At 39.5% G+C, this 18,305-nt stretch overlaps 1 protein-coding gene across 1 annotated transcript in view; it reads left to right on the top strand.

Moving 5' to 3' along the window:
- Positions 1–18,032, top strand: part of PGM5 (phosphoglucomutase 5) — a 179,264-nt gene extending 161,232 nt beyond the window's left edge. The window contains exon 10 of the mRNA XM_082245045.1: positions 17,698–18,032. Coding sequence (XP_082101171.1) covers positions 17,698–17,787 — 90 coding nt within the window. The 3' untranslated portion in view covers positions 17,788–18,032. The remainder of the gene's footprint in view (positions 1–17,697) is intronic.
- Positions 18,033–18,305: the final 273 nt, after the last annotated feature.

Here is an 18,305-nt window from a genome sequence, read left to right as displayed (position 1 = left end):
GAATTATAATTGAATCAATAATATAATTTTATATATATATATGTGTGTGTGTGTGTGCATATATATATATATATATATATATATATATATACACACATATATATATATATATATATATATATATATATATATATATATACATATATATATATATATATATATATATACATATATATATATATACCGGTGTGTATATATATATATATATATATATATATATATATAATGTGTTTTGTGTTTTGTGCAACATTTTTTTTTAATTTCCCTCCCTAGTTCCGCTCCCATGCAGCATTGCTGCTGCAGGGAACGGAACTAGGAAGTGATCACACCGATGGAGGGACGGAGGAGCGGCGGGACTCTCGGCTGGCGATCTCAGCAATGAGAGATCATCGCTGGATCGCCAGGATAAGGTAAGAGAACACCGCTGCGCTCTCTGCACATCCACCCCGAGCGTGACTCGGGGTTACCGCTCCTGATATGAAAAATCAACCCCGAGTCACGCTCGGGATTACCGCCAAGGTGGTTAAGCCCTGTTTACACCTGAGCATTTTTTGTTTGTAAAACGCTCATCTCTGAAGTCTCAAAATGGCCAACAAGCAAATTCCTATTCATTTCAATGGCCCCTGTTAACAAATGAGCGTTTTGTTGCCTAACGCAAAACACCTGAAGCTCAAAACAGTACATGAGCTTTTTGTTTGGCAGATTACAAGTTTTTGTTAGATGTCAATGCCTGCCTCCAAATACCTGCAAAAAACACATGAAAAAACGATTAAAAAAAACCTGAAAAACGCCCAAAAAAATGCCTAAAAATTATACGCTCAGGTGTGAATGGAGTCTTAATGACTGAATCCTTCTTAGGTGCTGGGTTCATGAGCACTTCTTTACCAGAGCTATTAAAGCATCAGCTATGATTAAGAGACATATTTTGGTCTTTTGATGAGATATGTATGTGTAAAATATCCTACTGAATGGATGAGAATTGTGAATTAAGGCATTATAATGCATGGAGATGGGCTTTGATGGCTTTTTACAGTTGTCCTAAAATTATATCAAGATGCCTGGAAGAGGGACCTTTGATGTGCCATATGTCATCTTATCTTCAAATCTAACCATGACTCACAGAACTACAGTTTCCGTGATACTTGGGAAAATGTAGTCAAAGCTGTGGTTAGTGATTAGGCTGTTCCTTGATCGAAAGTAACCACCCATATAGCCATGCAACACTGTAATTTACCTGCCAAGAACATTGACATTTTCATATGCTGTTTATCAAGAGATAAAGACGTCCTGCCCCTTGAAGACATCCAATAGGACAAAACATGTGTAGGGCGGACCCTAGCAGTGACGCTATCACATCAACTGGAGCGAGCAGAGTGGTGGTTTGTTTGAAACCTGTATACCTACATTGTCTGGTGAGGAGCTTTAACCTGCTTTCAAAATAAAGGCTGCACAAAGTTTGCTACATTATGGAGTTGTTTTATGTGCTTTCTTTACTGAGTGCTACGGATTCTGTTGATGCTGGAAACCATTGTCTGAGGAGATGTTGAGTGTATAGAAGGCTGCATTTGTCCACCTTTGGTTGGCTGGAGAATGCTGAGCTTGCTTAGACTTTCATGGTATTGGGGTCTAGGGGGACCAAGAAGCAGCATCATTACTTCCTTGGTGGAGGCACACTGGATTCACTATTACAACACAGAAGATCTAGACTAGCCACTTGAAGACCAGGCCTTTTCTACCACTTTATGTTTACATGCAATAATCTTTTTTTTTGCTAGAAAATTACTTAGAACCCTGAAACATTATATATATTTTTTAAAGCAGAGGCTCTAAAAAATAAATTGGTGGGTTTTGCAATTTTTTTCAAACTGCATTTTTTGGAAAAATACACTTTTTTGAATTGTAATGCAAAAAAACACAATACATTTTTTTTAAATTATTAATTGTTATTTTTTTTTTACACTGACGCTTTAATTTTTTTTTTGTTTATCACATTTATTGCTGTAAACATCCTTTGTGAAATTAATAAAAAAAAAATCCCGGCTTTGTATGGGTCTCTGACTAGCCGGCGGATGTGTCAGCTGGTATCTCGGGTCTACCGGTGGGAATGGAGAGCTGCGGAAGGTGGAGACATCCCCTCCCACTGCCTTTAATACAAATCGAGTAGCTAGTTAGCCACTCTGATTGCTGTTACAGGAGAGCTGATCATTGACTTAAAAAAACGGTACCAGGGTGATGCCTGCAACTGCAGGCATCACCACGGTGCAACCACTTGAAGTCAAACGACGTACTAGGTATGTGATTTGGCGGCAACTGGATAGAGTAGAAAAGGGTTAAAAGCTCTCATAGATTTGTTTATGGTGTGTCCTATTGGCAAGATTTCCCTTTTACTTCCAGTCCCAGAGATACAACAGGAAGTGAGAGGAAATCTATCTTAATATGTAGACAATAACCCTATCTGGAAATTAGAATTATCAGTCTTCTTTAGACAAGTAGTAGGAGGTGGGTGAAATATTACAGAAATACAGGCAAAAGTGCAACAACAAGATAACTGACAATATTGGAGACAACTATATTTTAGTTACATATCCTGTATTCATAAAGGCAATAAGTACATATTGTTGCTCTACAAAATTAATGTGGGATAAAAGACTTGCCAAAATGTAGATTAGTGGGTCATATACCAAAGGTCTGAACTCAGCTGTAGTAGAAGATAAGAACAGATAAAGACTTTAAGCAGAAATAAATGTCATCATTGAGACATATAATTACACTCATGTCTGTCTGACTTTCTGCCCAGTATCATGAATGTTGGCAGGTAAACTAAATGTCCTTTAATATCCGGCAGAGGATACAGCTGTCTCATATTGTTATATCTTATTATGGGATTGCTAAAAGCGTTTATTGAAGGGATGTGGATTGTGATTCTGATTAAAAGATTAGAGAGAAAGTATGTTTTCCTACTTGTTAGAGTCTGTAACTTTTAAATATTGCATCTTCAACACCCTTTAGGTATTTACTTAAAGTGGTTCTTAAAGCCTTACGTTTTTTTACCTTAATGCATACTCTGCGTTAGGGTAAAAAACCCTCTGTGTCCAGGATCCTAGCCCCATTCCTTATCATTTCCTGAGCCCTATCTCGATCCAGTGCTGTGCATGAGAACAGCTGCTCTCTCCTCTCCCTTCCTTCACAGGGCAGATTAATAGCAGCGGGAGACATTGGCTTCTGCTGCTGCCATTCAAATCCTATGACAAGGGAGTAGGGGGCGGGGCAAAGCCCTGCTGTCTGTGTCTATGGACATAGGCAGCAGGGCTCAGGAGTGAGCCCACATAAGTGGCTTGCTAGAGGAATGTACAGGAACACCAGCGGGGGACCCCAGAAAAGGAGGATTGAGGATGCTCTATACAAAACCATTACACAGATAGGTATAACCCTTGGAAAATAAAAGGTTTAGAATCACTTCAATTGCAACGAAAATGTAAAAAAAAAAAAAAAACCTTTTCAACTGTTCTTTGAAAGCTGCTTGTTGTAAAAGTGAAAGCAAACAATGTATGCCTGGAAGATAAAAGCTATGCTTTACTAGGCTCCATGAGGTTGAAATTTGGATTTGCCGCTACCATGAATACAAAGTTCACAGTACCTGCAAATTAATGGAGGAATTCACCAGACTGAATTCCTTGTAACCATAATGCACTGCCTGGCCTCTGAGCTTAGGTCAGCTGGCTTATAAGGGCCAATAAAGGTTTTTATTGTTTAGATAAATCATCCAGATCACTATAGAAGAGGGATATCATATCAACTGTACTGACAATGGGCGTAAGCCAGTACACCTGTACCAAAAGAACTATCCTACTTTTGGTACAGGTGTACCGCTGTCTTTTCAACAGAAGCCTTCTGTTCGAACTGTCTTGCTGGAAAACCAGCATTCAATAATAAATCAGCCACTGGTTGCAAGCAGTGATCAGTGTATTTTGGCAGGGGGGGTCCCCTGCATCACACACCGTTGTGTTGATGCGGGGATCTGTCAGTCTCATGAATAGTGAAAGAAGCGGTTGGTGCCCCAGCAATCAAGACTGGACACATGTGAAGAAGACCCTAGGGACCTAGTTGCATGGTAAGGGAGAGAAAAGAGTTAATTCTGCACGTGCATTGGGTCTGTGCTGGTGCCCAGCCGGACCCATTTCTGTCACTGGGAGGTTGCAGAGTAAAACTGAACTGATGGGACGGGTCTCCTTCAAAATGTTGTATCCTAAGCAGGTGTATGTATTGTGAGACCAGGAGGTACCTGTATGAAAGCTTCAGGTTATGATACAAAGACACCAGGGTGTACGGCTCACTTCTGCATAAGAATGCTGCCATAATGTAGCCCCGTCTGGTGCTGGGCGTTAGGGAGCAAGTACACTGGAGAGTCTGGTGGAAGGAGAACAGTGAGAGAGAGTAAAAGGCCCCATATGCACCGGGTGAGTCGGCCCCGCCCACACATACCCACCACTGTAGCGTAGCACAGGCCATAAACTCACAGAAGGGGGCTGATTCTACAAGCTAGAATGGGAACAGCTGCAAAGCCTGATTTGCCCAGTTGGCATTAGGACCCTGGAAAAAAGGTGATTTGGGGATATATATATATATTTTTTTCCAGCAGCTACAGAAGAGACACCCGCCTTTGGAAAGATGCTGTTGGAGATAGTAGGGCGAGTGTAGGAGAATTCTGCAGAGGTTAAGGCCACTGCTTGACTACCCTCAGCAAGACCCCATGACCCTTTTTGCTTTCTTTACATGGCAAAGCCTAAGTCTCCACAAGTCTCCTACCTTACATTATTTTACAGTATCTATTGGTAAGCCTTATTTTAGGCTTACCTATAGGTAAAATTCATGTATAGGAGTTTACTCCCACTTTAAGTTGTGCAGGCAGCAGAAGATAGATATCCCAATGCTTCTTTGCAGTTAAGCCATTTTTAGGACCGACTGTACCCTTGTTTGCTGTTTTTTTAGATTGCACTTTTTGGGCTTGACAACCAACAAAATACACTTAGCATCTTGCTGTGTCTGCCAGCCATGCAGCAACGTGTGCCTCTCTACACATCTTACAAACAGGTGCACCCTAATCCATCTGCTTTGCCCCCCATTAGCAGAAGTAACACACATGTGAAATTATCCTTCTTATAAAGGCAAAAATATTATAAGCTTTGTAATGGGGAACTTTAATTCAATTTTAAAAAGTGTAGCATAGGCAAAGGGAAAAAAGTTGCCCACAAGCAAAAATTGTAATGACATACATAAGCAAGACTGAGATATCTGAAATATACAGAATGCTATTTGAGGCAGTAAGCCAATATAAATAAACCTCATGTTCAAATTGTTGGTAATGTACAGTATGTGTGAATACATTTAATAACTAGCAGGATGGCAGCCTGACTGTTAAAAAGGCCATTCCTTACTCAAATTATATTTTTTTGTATTAGAACTGTTAACAAATAGGATTTTTTTGAATCAATACTTGCAATTATTCCTCAAATTGACTTGTTCAGTTGTTCAGCTTTAGTTAAAATGATCACTCACTGGCTTCTTAAATATCAGACACCTTTGCGAGATTTTTGTCATTGTGTGGAATGAACATAGTTACATAGTTTGTGAGGTTGAAAAAAGACATCAGTCCATCCAGTTCAACCTATGATGTGTGTGTGTGTTTGCTGTTAACGGTACATTGTATACCCCTGTATGTTGTTGTCTTTAAAGTGCCCATCTAATAGTTTTTTGAAACTATCGATGCTCCCTGCTGATACGACTGCTTGTGGAAGCGAATGCTACATCCTTACTGCTCTGACAGTGAAGAACCCCTTACGTATTTTAAGGTTAAACCATTTTTCCTCTAGTTTTAGTGAGTGGCCACGTGTCTTATTGTATTTCCTTTCTCTGAAAAGTTTGTTCCTTATGCTAGGGTCGCCAGTACAATATTTGTACATTGATATCATATCTCCCCTTAAGCGTCTCTTCTGCAGAGAGAATAAGTTCAGTGCTTGTAGTTTTTTCTCATAGCTGATGTCCTCCATTCCCCTAATTATTTTCGTTGCCCTTCTCTAGACTCTCTCCAGTTCCAGCACATCCTTCCTGCCAGAACTGGACAGCATACTCCAGATGTGGCCGGACCAGAGTCTTGTAGAGTGGGAGAATAATCGATTTATTTCTGGAGTGAATCCCCTTTTTTATACATGCCAGTATTCTGTTGGCTTTGCTTGCAGCGGCTTGGCATTGCATGCCACTGCCAAGCCTGTTGTCCACTAGTACCCCCAGGTCCTTTTCCATCTTAGATTCACCCAGAGGTTTCCCCCCTAGTGAGTAGCTTGCTTTCGTGTTTCTGAAGCCCAAGTGCATTACTTTACATTTTTCAACATTAAACCTCATCTGCCATGTAGTTGCCCACCCCATTATTTTGTTCAGGTCTGCTTGTAAGGTTTCCACATCCTGCATAGAAGATATTGGCATGCTTAGTTTAGTATCATTTGCAAATACCGAGATTGTGCTAGATATCCCCTCCTCTAAATCATTTATGAATAAATTAAACAGGATTGGTCCCAGGACAGAACTTTGAATTTTTGGCTTTGTAATGACTGCAGTATTTTTTTTAGTTTTGGATGGAGTAGATAAGTCATAGATCCTCTGCCAAGTCCATTTTAATGGCATACAAAGACCTAGCTATAGAAAGAGAGTACTTTAAAGGTACCTCATACTTGTATAAAAAAAGTAAATGTTTTATTCTACGAATGTTAAAATAAACATATATGATGTTTTAGGAAGACAGCAATATTATACATAAACATTGCAATTACATGAGAAACTATTATATATCATCACTCATCCCCCATCACACTTGGACGATTGAATGCTTGCTCTGACTTCAACGCGTTTCACGGGTCCATGGCTGCTTAATCAGGAAGATAGCAACAGTCAAGCTCTGTACTTTGCATGTAAACAATCATAAACAAACTGATACACACAACCACCAATTATAGGCTTTCTGGAACAGAAATATCAGCTCCTCCAAGGTTAGTCTACTCCGAGTCCAAGTAAAGAAGTAAGAGGGAAACCTTAAACAAGACTAATATTGTTTCATGTGTAAAGATACTTAAGTGCTGTCCTGTTACTTTCAGAGTCTCTCTATATCCCAGTAAAGAGGTGGTGAAAGGGAGGCTTAGTCTCATCCATAGGGGCTGCCACATATATAATAGTTTCTCATGTAGTTGCAATATTGTTATCTTCTTAAAAACATCATATATGTTTTTTTAACATTTGTAGAATAAAACATTAACTTTTTAATACACGTATGTGGTACCTTTTAAGTCCTCTCTTTCTTTAACTAGGTCTTTCTTTGTATGCTTAAATTTTCAAAGGATGTGATACCTAGTCCTATTAAGAGACATCTCCATCGCAACCTGCTAAGGCCCTGTGTGTTAAGTGGTGACTGTTCCTCCAAACCAGCAGGAGATCAGGAGATAATTGATCCTATGAATGTCTCACCTATACTGTAAGTTCCCATTGGTACCTACCTCCTCTCTTGCTTGAGCCTCCAGGCCTCTCCTGATCTGGGAGCAGGAGGCCCCAGTACAGCGACTACGTATAATCCAGCCACTCCTGTGAGTTCCACCTACTGTCAACAATCAGCCGAGGATTTGGACTTGGACCTAGGTAACGGGGGTATAAAGGGCCCAATTGACCCTTATCCATCTGTGGCCCTGGAGTCACAACCAGAACAGAATCACCTGCAACCTGACTCCCCAGAGCATACTGTGGCCCATTGGCCTTTGTGGTCTAACAGAGGCCAGCTTCCTGCAAGATCCTCTGATTATGTTGTTTGAACTTGTACCTGTTATGCTTTAATTATGTTCATTGCATTTTCTTGTTGTTCCTTCCTTACTGTGTTGCAATGCCAAGGACAGCATCAGTAAAAGAGGATGGATGTGTAGGCAGGTGCAGTCTACTTTTTCCACTTTAGGTTGGGCTCAGCCGCAGCAGCATTGCAGGGGACGGGAAATCAAGAGTAACATGGTTCCTATATGGTTTCCAGGGTCACTGGGGAAGCTATTCAATTGCATGCTGCCACCTCATGTGACTATAGCAGCCTTCTTGGATCACACAGAGCCTATTTAAGGTCCTGGCTCCCAGGCTTGGTGCATATTTCACATATGGGTAGTGTGGGGACAAGTCACCCATCTGACAGGGACAGTGATTACCAGCAGGAAGAGGTTCATGATGAGTGGGGAAAGTAAAGGGACATGCCATCCTACCTGGAGACCTCCCGATTTTGGTCTGGACCGGCGGGGCCACTTTCCGCCCCTCATAACAGGTGCTGTCAGCACATCTAAAACCTGCTCTGCTACACATAGCTGTTACATGTTGTCCATGAGTGTTCCCAGTCGGGTGCCCACCTGCCGGGTCTGTTGTGAATTACTGATTTCTGTATTAATACTAGTTCTGTTCTCTGCAATCAAAGTCTGTATGACTGTATTGACTGAAGGCACCAAATGCTCATTGACACATAAACTTAGCCTTTGGTCAAAAGCTAACTAAGCTTAAACCTGCTCCCACCCTCATTCTAAACCCTATGCTAACTACCTTGTAAAGGAAAGAGGAGAGAACAACAACAATGACTGCAGAGCCTGGGAAGTGATGCCACCTCTAGACTTACTATGGGGCATCCATTGTCCCTGTCCCTTCTCTACACTGAAGCCGGTGCTGGGACCCAATCACATGATTGGGCTGGAGTGCCCTTAAATTAGGTAAGTATTCGGGCTGCCCTGTGCAAAACTAACTGCACAGAGGAGGTAGGTATGACATGTTTGTTATTTAGAAAAAAAAAAAAAACAAGACTTTACAATTACTTTAATCATAGTGGATGAAAACTATATTGGCACAGCTATATAAGTGTTTGTTATATGAAACTGTGGCAACATAATATCCTTTTCCAGCTTGAGGCTTTATGACAATTTATTTGCAAGTCTATACAGATAAATGATGTGTTCTTGTATTTGTACCAAGGGATAAGTTATTATTCACTTGGTTGTAAGGTGTAGTAGTTTATATATATGTGCTTAAGCTTTATGAGGAGTTGAATGATTTGCCTACTAGTAACAGCAACATACAACTTGTATTTTCCCTGAACAGATGTGCCTATTATGGTGGTTAACTTCATCTAGCCGTAAAAGGGAACGTTTCTCAAATTTAAAGGGGTAATAGATTCCTAGTGAATTGGGGGAGCATATTCCGAAGGCAGTCTTTTACATGCTTTAACCTCCCTGGCGGTATGATTTTGTCAGGAATTACATACCAAAAGCGGTACAATTGTTTTCATGGAAATTTGGCATTATGTATTATAGGCCTACAATTCTTAGTAATTACTGACTTAAACCTGACCAAAACAAGACTCTAGTAGACATCCCAGATGTGATAAATTTGAAACACAAACACGTGAATTATAATCAAATCAATAATATTATTTTATTATTTAATATATAATATATATAATAAAATTATACTATTGATTAGATTATAATTCATGCATTATATATATTATATATAGGTATATGTGTATGTATATATATATATATATATATATATATATATATATATATATATATATATATATATATATATATATATATAATATATAACGCATGAATTATAATTGAATCAATAATATAATTTTATATATATATATGTGTGTGTGTGTGTGCATATATATATATATATATATATATATATATATATATACACACATATATATATATATATATATATATATATATATATATATACATATATATATATATATATATATATATATACATATATATATATATACCGGTGTGTATATATATATATATATATATATATATATAATGTGTTTTGTGTTTTGTGCAACATTTTTTTTTAATTTCCCTCCCTAGTTCCGCTCCCATGCAGCATTGCTGCTGCAGGGAACGGAACTAGGAAGTGATCACACCGATGGAGGGACGGAGGAGCGGCGGGACTCTCGGCTGGCGATCTCAGCAATGAGAGATCATCGCTGGATCGCCAGGATAAGGTAAGAGAACACCGCTGCGCTCTCTGCACATCCACCCCGAGCGTGACTCGGGGTTACCGCTCCTGATATGAAAAATCAACCCCGAGTCACGCTCGGGATTACCGCCAAGGTGGTTAAGCCCTGTTTACACCTGAGCATTTTTTGTTTGTAAAACGCTCATCTCTGAAGTCTCAAAATGGCCAACAAGCAAATTCCTATTCATTTCAATGGCCCCTGTTAACAAATGAGCGTTTTGTTGCCTAACGCAAAACACCTGAAGCTCAAAACAGTACATGAGCTTTTTGTTTGGCAGATTACAAGTTTTTGTTAGATGTCAATGCCTGCCTCCAAATACCTGCAAAAAACACATGAAAAAACGATTAAAAAAAACCTGAAAAACGCCCAAAAAAATGCCTAAAAATTATACGCTCAGGTGTGAATGGAGTCTTAATGACTGAATCCTTCTTAGGTGCTGGGTTCATGAGCACTTCTTTACCAGAGCTATTAAAGCATCAGCTATGATTAAGAGACATATTTTGGTCTTTTGATGAGATATGTATGTGTAAAATATCCTACTGAATGGATGAGAATTGTGAATTAAGGCATTATAATGCATGGAGATGGGCTTTGATGGCTTTTTACAGTTGTCCTAAAATTATATCAAGATGCCTGGAAGAGGGACCTTTGATGTGCCATATGTCATCTTATCTTCAAATCTAACCATGACTCACAGAACTACAGTTTCCGTGATACTTGGGAAAATGTAGTCAAAGCTGTGGTTAGTGATTAGGCTGTTCCTTGATCGAAAGTAACCACCCATATAGCCATGCAACACTGTAATTTACCTGCCAAGAACATTGACATTTTCATATGCTGTTTATCAAGAGATAAAGACGTCCTGCCCCTTGAAGACATCCAATAGGACAAAACATGTGTAGGGCGGACCCTAGCAGTGACGCTATCACATCAACTGGAGCGAGCAGAGTGGTGGTTTGTTTGAAACCTGTATACCTACATTGTCTGGTGAGGAGCTTTAACCTGCTTTCAAAATAAAGGCTGCACAAAGTTTGCTACATTATGGAGTTGTTTTATGTGCTTTCTTTACTGAGTGCTACGGATTCTGTTGATGCTGGAAACCATTGTCTGAGGAGATGTTGAGTGTATAGAAGGCTGCATTTGTCCACCTTTGGTTGGCTGGAGAATGCTGAGCTTGCTTAGACTTTCATGGTATTGGGGTCTAGGGGGACCAAGAAGCAGCATCATTACTTCCTTGGTGGAGGCACACTGGATTCACTATTACAACACAGAAGATCTAGACTAGCCACTTGAAGACCAGGCCTTTTCTACCACTTTATGTTTACATGCAATAATCTTTTTTTTTGCTAGAAAATTACTTAGAACCCTGAAACATTATATATATTTTTTAAAGCAGAGGCTCTAAAAAATAAATTGGTGGGTTTTGCAATTTTTTTCAAACTGCATTTTTTGGAAAAATACACTTTTTTGAATTGTAATGCAAAAAAACACAATACATTTTTTTTAAATTATTAATTGTTATTTTTTTTTTACACTGACGCTTTAATTTTTTTTTTGTTTATCACATTTATTGCTGTAAACATCCTTTGTGAAATTAATAAAAAAAAAATCCCGGCTTTGTATGGGTCTCTGACTAGCCGGCGGATGTGTCAGCTGGTATCTCGGGTCTACCGGTGGGAATGGAGAGCTGCGGAAGGTGGAGACATCCCCTCCCACTGCCTTTAATACAAATCGAGTAGCTAGTTAGCCACTCTGATTGCTGTTACAGGAGAGCTGATCATTGACTTAAAAAAACGGTACCAGGGTGATGCCTGCAACTGCAGGCATCACCACGGTGCAACCACTTGAAGTCAAACGACGTACTAGGTATGTGATTTGGCGGCAACTGGATAGAGTAGAAAAGGGTTAAAAGCTCTCATAGATTTGTTTATGGTGTGTCCTATTGGCAAGATTTCCCTTTTACTTCCAGTCCCAGAGATACAACAGGAAGTGAGAGGAAATCTATCTTAATATGTAGACAATAACCCTATCTGGAAATTAGAATTATCAGTCTTCTTTAGACAAGTAGTAGGAGGTGGGTGAAATATTACAGAAATACAGGCAAAAGTGCAACAACAAGATAACTGACAATATTGGAGACAACTATATTTTAGTTACATATCCTGTATTCATAAAGGCAATAAGTACATATTGTTGCTCTACAAAATTAATGTGGGATAAAAGACTTGCCAAAATGTAGATTAGTGGGTCATATACCAAAGGTCTGAACTCAGCTGTAGTAGAAGATAAGAACAGATAAAGACTTTAAGCAGAAATAAATGTCATCATTGAGACATATAATTACACTCATGTCTGTCTGACTTTCTGCCCAGTATCATGAATGTTGGCAGGTAAACTAAATGTCCTTTAATATCCGGCAGAGGATACAGCTGTCTCATATTGTTATATCTTATTATGGGATTGCTAAAAGCGTTTATTGAAGGGATGTGGATTGTGATTCTGATTAAAAGATTAGAGAGAAAGTATGTTTTCCTACTTGTTAGAGTCTGTAACTTTTAAATATTGCATCTTCAACACCCTTTAGGTATTTACTTAAAGTGGTTCTTAAAGCCTTACGTTTTTTTACCTTAATGCATACTCTGCGTTAGGGTAAAAAACCCTCTGTGTCCAGGATCCTAGCCCCATTCCTTATCATTTCCTGAGCCCTATCTCGATCCAGTGCTGTGCATGAGAACAGCTGCTCTCTCCTCTCCCTTCCTTCACAGGGCAGATTAATAGCAGCGGGAGACATTGGCTTCTGCTGCTGCCATTCAAATCCTATGACAAGGGAGTAGGGGGCGGGGCAAAGCCCTGCTGTCTGTGTCTATGGACATAGGCAGCAGGGCTCAGGAGTGAGCCCACATAAGTGGCTTGCTAGAGGAATGTACAGGAACACCAGCGGGGGACCCCAGAAAAGGAGGATTGAGGATGCTCTATACAAAACCATTACACAGATAGGTATAACCCTTGGAAAATAAAAGGTTTAGAATCACTTCAATTGCAACGAAAATGTAAAAAAAAAAAAAAAACCTTTTCAACTGTTCTTTGAAAGCTGCTTGTTGTAAAAGTGAAAGCAAACAATGTATGCCTGGAAGATAAAAGCTATGCTTTACTAGGCTCCATGAGGTTGAAATTTGGATTTGCCGCTACCATGAATACAAAGTTCACAGTACCTGCAAATTAATGGAGGAATTCACCAGACTGAATTCCTTGTAACCATAATGCACTGCCTGGCCTCTGAGCTTAGGTCAGCTGGCTTATAAGGGCCAATAAAGGTTTTTATTGTTTAGATAAATCATCCAGATCACTATAGAAGAGGGATATCATATCAACTGTACTGACAATGGGCGTAAGCCAGTACACCTGTACCAAAAGAACTATCCTACTTTTGGTACAGGTGTACCGCTGTCTTTTCAACAGAAGCCTTCTGTTCGAACTGTCTTGCTGGAAAACCAGCATTCAATAATAAATCAGCCACTGGTTGCAAGCAGTGATCAGTGTATTTTGGCAGGGGGGGTCCCCTGCATCACACACCGTTGTGTTGATGCGGGGATCTGTCAGTCTCATGAATAGTGAAAGAAGCGGTTGGTGCCCCAGCAATCAAGACTGGACACATGTGAAGAAGACCCTAGGGACCTAGTTGCATGGTAAGGGAGAGAAAAGAGTTAATTCTGCACGTGCATTGGGTCTGTGCTGGTGCCCAGCCGGACCCATTTCTGTCACTGGGAGGTTGCAGAGTAAAACTGAACTGATGGGACGGGTCTCCTTCAAAATGTTGTATCCTAAGCAGGTGTATGTATTGTGAGACCAGGAGGTACCTGTATGAAAGCTTCAGGTTATGATACAAAGACACCAGGGTGTACGGCTCACTTCTGCATAAGAATGCTGCCATAATGTAGCCCCGTCTGGTGCTGGGCGTTAGGGAGCAAGTACACTGGAGAGTCTGGTGGAAGGAGAACAGTGAGAGAGAGTAAAAGGCCCCATATGCACCGGGTGAGTCGGCCCCGCCCACACATACCCACCACTGTAGCGTAGCACAGGCCATAAACTCACAGAAGGGGGCTGATTCTACAAGCTAGAATGGGAACAGCTGCAAAGCCTGATTTGCCCAGTTGGCATTAGGACCCTGGAAAAAAGGTGATTTGGGGATATATATATATATTTTTTTCCAGCAGCTACAGAAGAGACACCCGCCTTTGGAAAGATGCTGTTGGAGATAGTAGGGCGAGTGTAGGAGAATTCTGCAGAGGTTAAGGCCACTGCTTGACTACCCTCAGCAAGACCCCATGACCCTTTTTGCTTTCTTTACATGGCAAAGCCTAAGTCTCCACAAGTCTCCTACCTTACATTATTTTACAGTATCTATTGGTAAGCCTTATTTTAGGCTTACCTATAGGTAAAATTCATGTATAGGAGTTTACTCCCACTTTAAGTTGTGCAGGCAGCAGAAGATAGATATCCCAATGCTTCTTTGCAGTTAAGCCATTTTTAGGACCGACTGTACCCTTGTTTGCTGTTTTTTTAGATTGCACTTTTTGGGCTTGACAACCAACAAAATACACTTAGCATCTTGCTGTGTCTGCCAGCCATGCAGCAACGTGTGCCTCTCTACACATCTTACAAACAGGTGCACCCTAATCCATCTGCTTTGCCCCCCATTAGCAGAAGTAACACACATGTGAAATTATCCTTCTTATAAAGGCAAAAATATTATAAGCTTTGTAATGGGGAACTTTAATTCAATTTTAAAAAGTGTAGCATAGGCAAAGGGAAAAAAGTTGCCCACAAGCAAAAATTGTAATGACATACATAAGCAAGACTGAGATATCTGAAATATACAGAATGCTATTTGAGGCAGTAAGCCAATATAAATAAACCTCATGTTCAAATTGTTGGTAATGTACAGTATGTGTGAATACATTTAATAACTAGCAGGATGGCAGCCTGACTGTTAAAAAGGCCATTCCTTACTCAAATTATATTTTTTTGTATTAGAACTGTTAACAAATAGGATTTTTTTGAATCAATACTTGCAATTATTCCTCAAATTGACTTGTTCAGTTGTTCAGCTTTAGTTAAAATGATCACTCACTGGCTTCTTAAATATCAGACACCTTTGCGAGATTTTTGTCATTGTGTGGAATGAACATAGTTACATAGTTTGTGAGGTTGAAAAAAGACATCAGTCCATCCAGTTCAACCTATGATGTGTGTGTGTGTTTGCTGTTAACGGTACATTGTATACCCCTGTATGTTGTTGTCTTTAAAGTGCCCATCTAATAGTTTTTTGAAACTATCGATGCTCCCTGCTGATACGACTGCTTGTGGAAGCGAATGCTACATCCTTACTGCTCTGACAGTGAAGAACCCCTTACGTATTTTAAGGTTAAACCATTTTTCCTCTAGTTTTAGTGAGTGGCCACGTGTCTTATTGTATTTCCTTTCTCTGAAAAGTTTGTTCCTTATGCTAGGGTCGCCAGTACAATATTTGTACATTGATATCATATCTCCCCTTAAGCGTCTCTTCTGCAGAGAGAATAAGTTCAGTGCTTGTAGTTTTTTCTCATAGCTGATGTCCTCCATTCCCCTAATTATTTTCGTTGCCCTTCTCTAGACTCTCTCCAGTTCCAGCACATCCTTCCTGCCAGAACTGGACAGCATACTCCAGATGTGGCCGGACCAGAGTCTTGTAGAGTGGGAGAATAATCGATTTATTTCTGGAGTGAATCCCCTTTTTTATACATGCCAGTATTCTGTTGGCTTTGCTTGCAGCGGCTTGGCATTGCATGCCACTGCCAAGCCTGTTGTCCACTAGTACCCCCAGGTCCTTTTCCATCTTAGATTCACCCAGAGGTTTCCCCCCTAGTGAGTAGCTTGCTTTCGTGTTTCTGAAGCCCAAGTGCATTACTTTACATTTTTCAACATTAAACCTCATCTGCCATGTAGTTGCCCACCCCATTATTTTGTTCAGGTCTGCTTGTAAGGTTTCCACATCCTGCATAGAAGATATTGGCATGCTTAGTTTAGTATCATTTGCAAATACCGAGATTGTGCTAGATATCCCCTCCTCTAAATCATTTATGAATAAATTAAACAGGATTGGTCCCAGGACAGAACTTTGAATTTTTGGCTTTGTAATGACTGCAGTATTTTTTTTAGTTTTGGATGGAGTAGATAAGTCATAGATCCTCTGCCAAGTCCATTTTAATGGCATACAAAGACCTAGCTATAGAAAGAGAGTACTTTAAAGGTACCTCATACTTGTATAAAAAAAGTAAATGTTTTATTCTACGAATGTTAAAATAAACATATATGATGTTTTAGGAAGACAGCAATATTATACATAAACATTGCAATTACATGAGAAACTATTATATATCATCACTCATCCCCCATCACACTTGGACGATTGAATGCTTGCTCTGACTTCAACGCGTTTCACGGGTCCATGGCTGCTTAATCAGGAAGATAGCAACAGTCAAGCTCTGTACTTTGCATGTAAACAATCATAAACAAACTGATACACACAACCACCAATTATAGGCTTTCTGGAACAGAAATATCAGCTCCTCCAAGGTTAGTCTACTCCGAGTCCAAGTAAAGAAGTAAGAGGGAAACCTTAAACAAGACTAATATTGTTTCATGTGTAAAGATACTTAAGTGCTGTCCTGTTACTTTCAGAGTCTCTCTATATCCCAGTAAAGAGGTGGTGAAAGGGAGGCTTAGTCTCATCCATAGGGGCTGCCACATATATAATAGTTTCTCATGTAGTTGCAATATTGTTATCTTCTTAAAAACATCATATATGTTTTTTTAACATTTGTAGAATAAAACATTAACTTTTTAATACACGTATGTGGTACCTTTTAAGTCCTCTCTTTCTTTAACTAGGTCTTTCTTTGTATGCTTAAATTTTCAAAGGATGTGATACCGGACATTATATGGCCAAAAATAAGAAGGTCTCCTATTGGATTCCTTCCTCCCATTAGCTTACTTTACTTTCCATAGCACATACTTAACTTCCCTGAGAACCCCCCAACTATAGACAGGACTAACTCAGTTCAATCATTAAGACTAAAGCAGGCAAGCAAAGAGAAGTATGTACAGTTGAAAGAGAACTATGTACAGTTGGTGAGGCATCAACAAAACAAATGCATACTTTTAGTTGGTGGGTACACATGTTCTGGATGTTTCAATATTTGTTCTGCTTCCCCAGTTTGAGCAATGAAAGTGTGATCTGATCTCTATAATTTATCCAGTTGTGGCGAGATGGCTATAACTCAAAGTCTCAGTGGAGTTAGCAGACAGTGACTCAATCCATACGATATCTTGCAGATTGTAGAAAGCTTTAATCGAAAACTTGACAGGTGATTATTAGATAGGTGAAAAAGTAATTTGTCAGCTCCAGAAATATACATGTGTTCAGAATAGAAGCTACAGGCACACTGAAGGAGGGTAGGACAAACTATATAGAGCAGCTCCTAATTATTGAGCAAGGTATAGCGGAGGAAGAAACAACAATGCATGTGTAACATGATAAAATTAACATTAATCTTTTCTTTCCATAGGCTGTCCTGGGTCCTCTTATAGCTATTGCTTTGAAGCTTTCCCAGATTCATGAGAGGACTGGCCGAAAAGGACCTACTGTTATCACTTGAACACTTCCTACAGAAATCACCCAGGGCCAAAGACAAGTGTGTGTGATCGGGAGAGATTATTTCTGTTTTGTTACATAACCTACATTATTTTTCAGTAAATGTTTATTCCCAGAAGAATTAATGATAATGTTTCATGTTCCTCATAGACACTATATAAAAAGCAATCATGTACCCTTTAGTCATGAAATAACGAGCCTTGTTTATAAAGAAGCGTCAGTGTTTTTCAAACATCCAATAAAATTTTAGCTGTGTAGAGTAGCAGAGGATAGGAAAATGCAACTGGTTCTCATTGGCATGAACATACCCCTCGTATACACTTTTAATACATGAGGTTCAATTCTTTTTAACATAAAGGTGAACACGTACATTTATTAGTACTATGTGAAGGTATTGGTCTTCAAATGTTTAAGTCACTTTTTCACTTTTGTTGAAGAAAGATCGATGCAGTTCCGCGTTTTGAACTTTACACAAACACGACACTTTTTGTGACACGCTAACCATTGACTAAGAAATAAATA

The sequence above is a fragment of the Pelophylax lessonae genome (genome assembly GCF_965119305.1).
Source record: "Pelophylax lessonae genome assembly, chromosome: 1".
Classification (NCBI taxonomy): Eukaryota; Metazoa; Chordata; class Amphibia; order Anura; family Ranidae; genus Pelophylax; species Pelophylax lessonae.
This window is presented reverse-complemented; position numbering and strand designations above follow the sequence as displayed.